Source organism: Dermochelys coriacea, chromosome 21, assembly GCF_009764565.3.
Source record: "Dermochelys coriacea isolate rDerCor1 chromosome 21, rDerCor1.pri.v4, whole genome shotgun sequence".
Classification (NCBI taxonomy): Eukaryota; Metazoa; Chordata; order Testudines; family Dermochelyidae; genus Dermochelys; species Dermochelys coriacea.
In genome coordinates, this window is record NC_050088.1 from 14,230,108 (window position 1) to 14,240,174 (window position 10,067).

General features: G+C 43.6%; 1 protein-coding gene across 6 annotated transcripts in view; it reads right to left on the reverse strand.

The window, feature by feature from the left end:
- The window catches only part of CEPT1 (choline/ethanolamine phosphotransferase 1), a 48,354-nt gene that overhangs the window by 37,933 nt on the left and 354 nt on the right, over positions 1-10,067 (reverse strand). For 5 of the 6 annotated variants that reach the window (XR_006276576.1, XM_038379715.2, XM_043500693.1 and 2 more), the window contains exons 2-3: positions 8,058-8,462; positions 2,253-2,400 (exon numbers count right to left, since the gene is read on the reverse strand). Coding sequence is in view for 5 of the 6 variants with exons in the window: in XM_038379715.2 (XP_038235643.1) it covers positions 2,253-2,400; positions 8,058-8,396 (487 nt within the window). In the remaining variant the exon portion in view is untranslated. The remainder of the gene's footprint in view (positions 1-2,252; positions 2,401-8,057; positions 8,463-10,067) is intronic. The other variant, XM_043500692.1, reaches the window with a different exon arrangement.

Below are 10,067 nucleotides of genomic sequence, written 5' to 3' on the forward strand. Positions count from 1 at the left end.
GAGAAAGCGGCACAGTGAGATTACTATATAATGTAGCAATTTACAGTAAAGACTTAACAAAAATTATAAGTCACAAACAAAAACAGTTCAAGAAATGCAAATATTTCATTGCTTTATTATTGCTGTTCATTGAGGGTGCTCAGCATCTCACAGGGTGACTACGGAGATGCTGTTGATTATACATTACTGTGAACTACAATACCGCTGCAAAAATCTTAATCTTGAAATCTCATCACAAGAGATTTGCAGAGCAGCAGCTAAGAGTTTGTAGAGGGTACCCATTGCAAAAGGCACCCATTCCTACTGAATTCAATGGGAGTTGAGAGAAGTCACAGCACTTTTTAAAAGAGATTCTCAGCAATTTATGGGATCAGGCTCTTAATTTGGAATTTCCTTGTTTTTTTGTTTACTTTTGTTCAAGTTTGCCATTTTCTTTCAATGCATCTTTCATTAAAAGACATTTCCAAGTTTTCTCATGTGTGAATCACAAAAAAGGCAACTATTACTCCTGGGGGAATTCTACTGCATTGCGCATGCGCAGAATTTACGTCCCCTTCAGATTTCTTTGCTTCCCCACAGAAAAATGACTTATGGGGAAGCAAGGGGAAGCCACAAGAGCAGTCATGCAACCTTCCCAAGCAGTACGTTTTGGGTGCCCAGGGCAGCCTGCAGAGAGGTAAATCATTATGGGGCAGGGGTCGAACTGGGGAAGACCCGGCTGGTGGCTCTTAACCTGCACCAGGCTCAGCTGCTAGTCCCAGCTAGGCTAGGGAGGACAGTACTTTCTCTTCCCCTGTATGGCATCCAGGGCTGGGTCAGACCCAACCCCAGATTTCTCCCCCAGCTGCAGGAATCTCTGAAAACTCCCCCCACACTTCCTGCACCCATCGCTCCTCAGCTGCAAGGGGAGAGATCCCTGTACAGGGAGCTGCTCCCCCATCTGCCCAACCTCCATGCATCCAAACCCCCTCATACCCAGACCCTCCCACCAAGCCTCACTCACCCCATACTCAGAACCACGCCAATGAGCCTCACTCCCCATGCACCTGGAGCACCCCAATAAGACACCCATACCTGGATTCCCAGGTCCCTGAACCCCAACCAGCTGCACCTGGATCCCCATTCCCCCACACTGGCCTCCCTCACTGAGCCACAACCATCTTGACCTGGACCCCCCTACAGAGTCCCATTACCATTGCACCCAGAACCCTCCCTCCCCACCCCCCAAGCCCCTGTGCATCCAGATCCCCCTTGCACCCAGATCACCCACTGACCCACCCAGCCCCACACAGAACCCTCTCAACCAACCCCTGGATCCCCCCCACACTAAATCCCTCCACACTTGGATCCTGCCTTGCTGAGCCTGCCTGTCCACACCTGGCATGGAGGGACAGGGACCTTCGGTGTTTCTGGGGCAGGCCCAGTCTTGGCGCTGTGTCAGGGTTGGGTACAGCCTCACTGCTGAGTCCATGTCCTGGGAGGGAGCTGCACAGTGATCTCCCACCTGTGTGCAGCCAGTGGCCTGTGCTCCCCAATGCCATGCTGGAGCCTCCACATTTATTTGACAAATACAATTTTGTGTAATTTTAAATTATTGTGCACAATTTAATTTTTTTTGGCACAGAATGCCCTCAGGAGTAAACTATGCATTCTATAAATCTAAAACTACAAAATGACTGATCATCCATCAAAATTTAATATTAGGAGTCTCAAACTGTGTTCTAAGTACCCAAACAAAAAGAATCTGAATCATTCATTGAACAAACAGGGTTAAAGTCACCTCTGCTTTCAACAGAGTCAAGGCTGAATTTGGACTCCCAGTGTCACATAGTTTAGGCCGAAAATTTGACTTTAAAATTGTTTTAATTAACTTTGGAAGCGTTCTTTGTACTCTAAATGTAACCTAGGTAAAGTTACTAAATTAAGCTCAAATTTAGCAAGCCACATGTGTAGACCCCATGAGGTCAACAGAACTACTCATATGCTTAGAGCTTTACAGATTCTTAAGTACCTTGCTGAATCAGGACGTAAATTCCCCTAGTGTCATATTTACGTTCTGCTTAGAAAAAAACAAAGCTGTGTCAGGCATGCTGTTGGAGATGAGCAATTTGATGCTACTGTTATATTGCCAAATAAATCTTTTGGTTGTGTATTTTTTTTTTTCTTTCTATATTCTAGTTTATTATTAGGAATATCTCCAAAATATAAATAAATTTATTTAACCATTATCTTCCAGTTACAAGTGACAATACCTGTGGACAGTGAATCACAACCATGGTCAAAAAGTTCTCCCAGAGGAGTACTACTACTGGTTCTTCTTGCTTGTTTTCCATCTATAGCATCCAAAGACTGGTAAATGAAAAGGCCACATGCACAAGCAAAATATGCCCATGGAGGTGCCTAAGAGAAAAATAAATAAATAAATAAATAAATAAATAAATAAATAATGTGAAGGTCAGTAAAAGATTAACCAACACCTTAAACAGACCTTTATTCTTGTAACAAAATACTTCCAATTTACAGTACCTGAAAATATTCATGACGTTTTTGAGAGTTGATTGCAGGGGGGGGGGTACCAAGTCTCAGCTAGATCAAGGAATCAAATCTAAATCCTTTGGTTCAGTGGTTAAAGTCTAAGTCGCTATTAGCGTCATCAGTGGAAATCCTTCAACCTATCTGTCTCAGTTTTCACATCTGTAAGGTGCGGCCAGTAATACTTTGTACTTTCATCTGTAGATCTCAAAGTGCTTTGCAAAGGGGAGGGGCATGAGAGATGCACAAAATAGTTCCATTTTGCATGAGTCTCATTTGCAATACACCATGAAATATACATATACTTGCTATGCCACTAGGACTATGCCTTCTCCCCCCCCCCCCCAGTTTGTAATACAGGGGTGAGAACTGCAGAACACACTGGTATGCTGCACTCCAACTCCCTCGTGTGGACACTGCTGCTGCAAGCTAAAAGGTACCAAGTTCATGTTAAGTCTTCTTTCAAATGGGGCTAAGTTAACCTGAACTAGGTACCTTTTAGTTCATGTCCACAGGGTCTACCCGGAAGAGTTATAGCATAGCAAACTAGTATGAGCTGCAGTTCACACCCCTGTAGTCCAAACTCTGGGGTCATGTAAACAAGCCTTAAGTTAGCTGTGCATGCATCCAAGGGACAGCCTTTGCTTTGAATATTGGCACATATGAAATAAGGCCCCCAATCCTGCAAGGACCTTCACAGTGGTAGGATCATGACCTACATGTCAAGCTCCAAACTAAACCCAGGTCAGTTGCAATACCAGTTATGCTAATAAACAAACAACATTTTGTACTAGAGTTCCCCTACTCCTGTGGTTCTCAGAATTCTTTGCAAAAAGGTAGGCATACAGGTATAGGCCAATTTTACACACTATAGCAAATCTCATGGATCCAATACTTTGAGAGGCATTGCACTTTACTGAGTGAAACCTCATTCTATTCCTAAGTGCACATATATTACAATAGTTTTATGTCTTTATATTACTTCATGATCATGCAGTTCTCTCCTACAATCTTAGGATACCAGCCTATACAGTTACACCGTTTTCAATAAAAAGAAAAGGAGTACCGGTGGCACCTTAGAGACTAACAAATTTATTAGAGCATAAGCTTTCGTGAGCTACAGCTCACTTCATCGGATGTATTTGGTGGAAAAAACAGAGGAGAGATTTATATATCTCTCCTCTGTTTTTTCCACCAAATGCATCCGATGAAGTGAGCTGTAGCTCACGAAAGCTTATGCTCTAATAAATTTGTTAGTCTCTAAGGTGCCACCGGTACTCCTTTTCTTTTTGCGAATACAGACTAACACGGCTGCTACTCTGAAACCGTTTTCAATGGTTTCAGAGTAGCAGCCGTGTTAGTCTGTATTCACAAAAAAAAAAAAAAAGGACTACTTGTGCTCCTAAGTGTTAGTACTTAGAGTGTTAGTACTTAGAGACTAACAAATTTGAGCATAAGCTTTCGTGAATTTCAGTGGAATGCATTTTCAATGTCAATTTATAATTTTTTTTAATACAAGTTCCTCTCTAAGATTGCAGTTTCATAATTTGTCTGTACCCATGCACTACACATAACAGGACAGTTTTCCTCATTGGAGACAGTTATCCCTTTGAACACTAGTTTGTTACTGTAGACTATCACTAGCTGTTTGCTTCTAAACTAAATATACTTTAGAGTTTTAGTAACTTAATATTGTTTGATTACAGTAAGATTTTCAAAAACATCTAAGTGACCTGAGAACTTAAGTCACATGGACTTGCAGTAGACAGTCATACTGTGGTGATAACAGTCAAAGGTTGCTTGATCCAAGTATTGTATGTGATTTTAATTTCACATAAGAATGAAAGGTTTTGGGTTTGTTTTTTTTGTTTTTGTTTTTTTTAAAAACACACCTAACATTTCTAAATGGAAAAGTACAAACTGAAAATTGAGTTTTTCCCTAATGAGACCCATGTTTTTCTATATCCAGTTAAAATAATTAGCATTAAGATATTTAAAGTAAAATTTATTACCAAGGCACACCTAATATGGACAGAGGTATTGAAAGTTATTTTAATTGTAAACCCCTCTGTCAGCTTGTACTTTTCACTATCACTACTCAGTATTACATATGTTGTCCAAGCATGTTTTACTGTGTATTTTCATACAAGTGACTTTCATTAACTTCACCTTGAATGGCCCTTAGAATACATGCTAACTACTTATGCCAAAAACTGTTACATCTTGTTTTTAGCTCTGACACCCTGAATACTTTTCCCAGACCTAAAGAAGAGCTCTGTGTAGCTCAAAAGCTTCTCTCTCTCTCTCACCAACAGAAGTTGGTCCAATAAAAGATATTACCTCACCCACCTTGTCTCTTTCATGAACTTTGTTGTACACAGTATACTGTATACTCCTGAGGGCATTCTCCACCAAAAAACTAAAAGTTCTGCACACTATTTTAAAATGTGCAGGTTTTATTTGTCAATAAATAAGTGCAGAAGCTCCAGCATGGCAGTGGGGCACACAGGCTGCTGGCTGCACGAAGGTAGATGATCACCCTGCAGCCCCCACCCCTGTCCCAGGGCACAGACTCAGCAGCGAGGCTGCACCCTACCCTGACACAGCACAAGGGCTGCGCTTGCCACAGAAACACCCTGGAGCCCTGCCCCTCTACACCAGGTGTGGGGCAGATATGCTCAACCAGGCAGGATCCAAGCATGGAGGGGCTCAGTGTGGGGTGAGAGGATTCTGTGTGGAATAGTCTGGGTGCAAGCAGCTCGGGGTGGGGAGGGAGGACAATGTCTAGGTGTGGGAAGGATATGAATGCACATAGGCTTGTGAGACAGGGGGCCCAGGGGCAATAGGACTCTGCAGAGGCTTCCAGGTGAAGGTGGTTGGGGCAGGGGTCTGGATGTGTGGGCTCAGAGTGGTGCTGGGGGTGGGGGGGTTGAGTACAGGGAGCTCAGTTGGGGGTGGGGGGTCTGGAAACAGGTGGGCTCCAGATGCAGGGGCTGAGGTTTAGGTATGGAGGGTTAGGGAGGTTCTGGACATACCAGATGAGGTTTGACAGTGGTGTCTGGGTATGGGGGGGGCAGCTCCCCATACAGTGTCCCCTCCCCCCACCACAGTGGAGGAATGATGGGGGCAGGAAGCAGGGGAAGATGCTGAGCTCCCTGCAGCTGCAGGAGGTCTCTGGAGGTGGGTCTGACAGCCTTAGCCACTCCTTATAGGGGAAGAGGAAGTCTCGTCCTCTCCTGCCTCCAGCCCAGCCCGAATAGCAGCTGATCCTGGCTCAAGGTAGGAGCCACTTGCTGGAGCGTCCCCAGCCCTGCAGTGATTTACCTCTCTGCCAGCTGCTCCAGGTACCTGAAACGATGTACCTGCACTGCTAGGGAGTGGTGCGGTACTGCTCTTGCTGCTTCCCTGTTAAAGTCATTTTTCTGTAGGGAAGCAAAGAAATCTGTGGGGGACATGAATTCTGCACATGTGCAGTGGTGCAGAATTCCCCCCAGGAGTAAGTATTATACTATAACAGACTGCAGTTAATATTGTAGAACAAGTTTTATAATGTGTTTGTATTATTTGAGAAGGAGTATGTAATCATGTAACTAGACTGTGGAAATACATAGATACTAAGGTCAGAAGGGACCATTCTGATCATCTAGTCCGACCTCCTGCACAACGCAGGCCACAGAATCTCACACACCCACTCCTGCGAAAAACCTCACCTATCTCTGAGCTATTGAAGTCCTCAAATCATGGTTTAAAGACTTCAAGGAGCAGAGAATCCCCCATCAAGTGACCCGTGCCCCATGCTACAGAGGAAGGCAAAAAACCTCCAGGACGTCTTCCAATCTGCCCTGGAGGAAAATTCCTTCCCGACCCCAAATATGGCAATCAGCTAAACCCTGAGCATATGGGCAAGATTCCAGATACTACAGAAAATACATAAGGGGAACAAAGTTAAAGCAGCATTCAGCACCTTAACACCCTAGACTTCTTTCCAAAGAGTGTGCCTCCACTGGCGATAACAGCAAGAAGGGCTGCAGGCAGATGCCAACACTTTAAGCATGTCTTCTTAGACCGACCCATTCTAAGCATGTAATAGCCCTCCATACATTGCTAACACTAGTGGAGCTGCTCTACTGTTAGTGTTTTTCAAAACAACCTATTTTCAGGTGGATATCAAAAACGCTTGTTCTGGTATATATGGGTATGCAGAAAGACACCCTGGCACCTCTCACCGACGAAGTAAACTGACTGCAAAGTTTGCTTAATGAAAAAGGATTCTCAGGCAAGCTTGGCTGAAAATGCTGGAAAGAACTTGATTGAGGTAAGCTTCTTAAGATATAAGGATAACTTGTTAGTTTAGTGTAGGCTCCAGAATGCATGTTCTGATTACCTATAAAACAATCATTGTTCCCATCTCTCACACTGGCTTGTTTTTAATTGAATCTATTTTCTTAAGTAGATTTTTATTTTATAATTGAACTTGAGTGCTGTGCATAATACAGGAGCCGTATTCTATGGTAAAACTGTGGTACACTGGGTGATCAGGGCTGGATGCCACAGGGCAACACTTCAAAGGGAGTCAGGGGCTCTAAGGTGCCACAAGTACTCCTTTTCTTTTTGCGAATACAGACTAACACGGCTGCTACTCTGAAAAGGGGCTGCAGTGCATCTATTGTCAACCCAGGCTGGTATAGCCCATGGAAGAGTGCTTGAGTGGCTGACAGGCTGGTTGTGTTATGGAGCTATCACCCAGCTAGCACAGACAAGACTACCTCCAGCACGAGACAGGTAGTAACGAGGTGACTCTCAGACTTGAGTGCACCAAGAAGCATCAGACCTACCTATCAATTCAGTTTGAATTACAACACAACAACAACCACCACCACCAAGAAACTTTAGTCTACACAGAGCTTCAAGTGACCACAGTACAATCACAAGTAGTAAAAAAATAAGCGGTAACTATACATGCAATGCCAAGACATGATAGCTCCAGCTTCCTTTTTTTTTTTTTTTTTTAAAAGCTTCCATAGGAACTCAGCAGCTTCTTGTGAGGATCCAAACCAATTCCTTTCTGTCTGCAGCAGCCCCCACACAATTGCTACTAGAACAGCTTGAGCTCCCTTCACAGTCTATTGTGCTATTACATATTCCTTGACTGAATGTTTCACATGTATTTAGGCAGAGTCAGACAATACAATGTTAGTGCATGTTGGCCCTTGACATCACTTCCACTTGCCCCAGCGTAACTAGTGAGCAGCAGAACCCAGCTGTTTTCTTCAGGAAGTGCCAACACGGAAATGCATTTATGTTTTCCTACACACAAATGCTTGTAAATAGGAAGACCTCTAAGATCCCCCACCCACATACACACAAAGCATGTGTGTTCACAGAACAGCTCAAAATAAGAATTGTAAATCACTCAGTGCAAAACAACCTTTTCCCCAAACACAAGAACATAGCCAAAATAATGTTGGCTCCATGCTACTCACATTAAATATGAAGTTTGTCATAGTTAGAAGCCCATCTCTTACCTGCTCTGCAGCTGTTGGGCAGTAATACACTAATATTACTGTTGTACATATGTTTATTAACAGTCCAGTAATGGTGATCAGATTTGGGGCAATCCAGGCTGGAATTCTTCCAACTAACCATTCCCAGTAACCTTGCATTAGTGGCTCAAGCAAGGACTGTCCAGCACTCTGATATTTGTGTTCTTCTAACCGCTTTAGCTGGTGCTTTGACAACGGTGGTGTAGGCAACTGAACCAATTTGCGTAACACACACACTGTAGCAGGAACATGACCACAATCCATAGGGGATTCTATGCGTGACTCTCCACATCGCTTCCTTGAGGATCGATGCCCACTCATGGATTGGTTAGCCTTGGAATTTTTATTTGGCAGTTATAATTGTGAAGTATTAAGATCCAGATCCACCTAGAACATAAAAGGAATTTAGACATATTTAAGATGAAGAAAATGTGCGTAACTTAGTTGCGTTCAACCTCCAAGTGTAACACTATTGTAAGTCTGACATTTGACAGCCCAGGCCAGTTGCAAGCCAAATGTGTCCTAAGACAATGTTCAGAGGCATTTGCAGAGAGGAATTTTTGAGAGGAGTGGAAGTGTTATTTCTGTTCAGCTACTAATGAACATGTGAGTACATAAAAAAATTATAACCACAAGTGGCACTAGCTTTCACCCCTTGTTGCCTCTCTTGGCAAATATACTGCTGCCCTTAGCTTCACTTCTAGCTCTAGTGGAAATATACACCACTGATATGCATCAGAAACCGAAGACCATCACAAACCTAACCATCTTCTGATACAAGTGCAAGTCTCACTTCTTCAAAATTGCCTTCTCTAATATATTGTAGCATGTACATTTAAAAACAAAATAAAACCCTACCCAAATGCTATGTTGTATAGTCAGCTCCTCCTGTGAGGAGAACAAGGTGTCAAATCACAGCATTCAATGAATTCAGATATGAGGAGGATAGTATAAGAAGCTACACAGAATGGAATAGAATTAAGTTTTCCACAAATCATTGTACACTTCCAACATTGCATGCAAGCCTCCAATATGGTTCCAGCTTTTCCAGTTGCAGCAGAAACTGGAATGCGATTTGAAGCAGGCGATTTTTTGACAGCGCCTACCTGGGTTAACTCTACAGCCTAGAGATCACACAAGCACCAACACTGTTCATTAGTTCATTGCTGCCTATTCTAGGAGAAATCTCCAGTTAGCGTATTAGCATATTAAATTTGGAGAGACAAGATTGTGGACTAGAATATCAAATCCCTAGGACCCTGGAAGAAAGAAAGTTGATTTTTTTTTGGGGGGGGGGGGGGGGAAGCAAAATCAGAAGGATTCCATATTAAGAAAAGGGGGACTTGTGGCACCTTAGAGACTAAAATTTATTTGAGCATAAGCTTTCGTGATGCATCCGATGAAGTGAGCTGTAGCTCACGAAAGCTTATGCTCAAATAAATGTGTTAGTCCCTAAGGTGCCACAAGTCCTCCTTTTCTTTTTGCGAATAGAGACGAACACGGCTGCTACTCCGATTCCATATTAAGACATTTAAATACAACTGGACTTTCTAAGCTCCCACAAGCCACTAGATCGCCGAGCGGCTCAGAGCTTGCGGGACTTCCAGCTACATTTGCTTTCCAGCGACACAGATGGTCCGATTTCAGAGTAGCAGCCGTGTTAGTCTGTATTCGCAAAAAGAAAAGGAGGACTTGTGGCACCTTAGAGACTAACAGATTTATTAGAGCATCAGCTTTCGTGAGCTACAGCTCACTTCATCGGATGCAGCTCACGAAAGCCGATGCTCAAATAAATGTGTTGGTCTCTAAGGTGCCACAAGTCCTCCTGTTCTTTTTTTTTTTTTTTTTGGTACAGATTGTCTGAGAAACCAGAGGGACGCCTGCAAGGTTTCCTGCCAGGGGCCGCCAGCCCCAGCCATGCTGCAGAGAAGCCCTGGCCCGGGGCGGTGGGACAGGGCATCACCCTACACAGCGGGAAGCTGCAGACCTCGC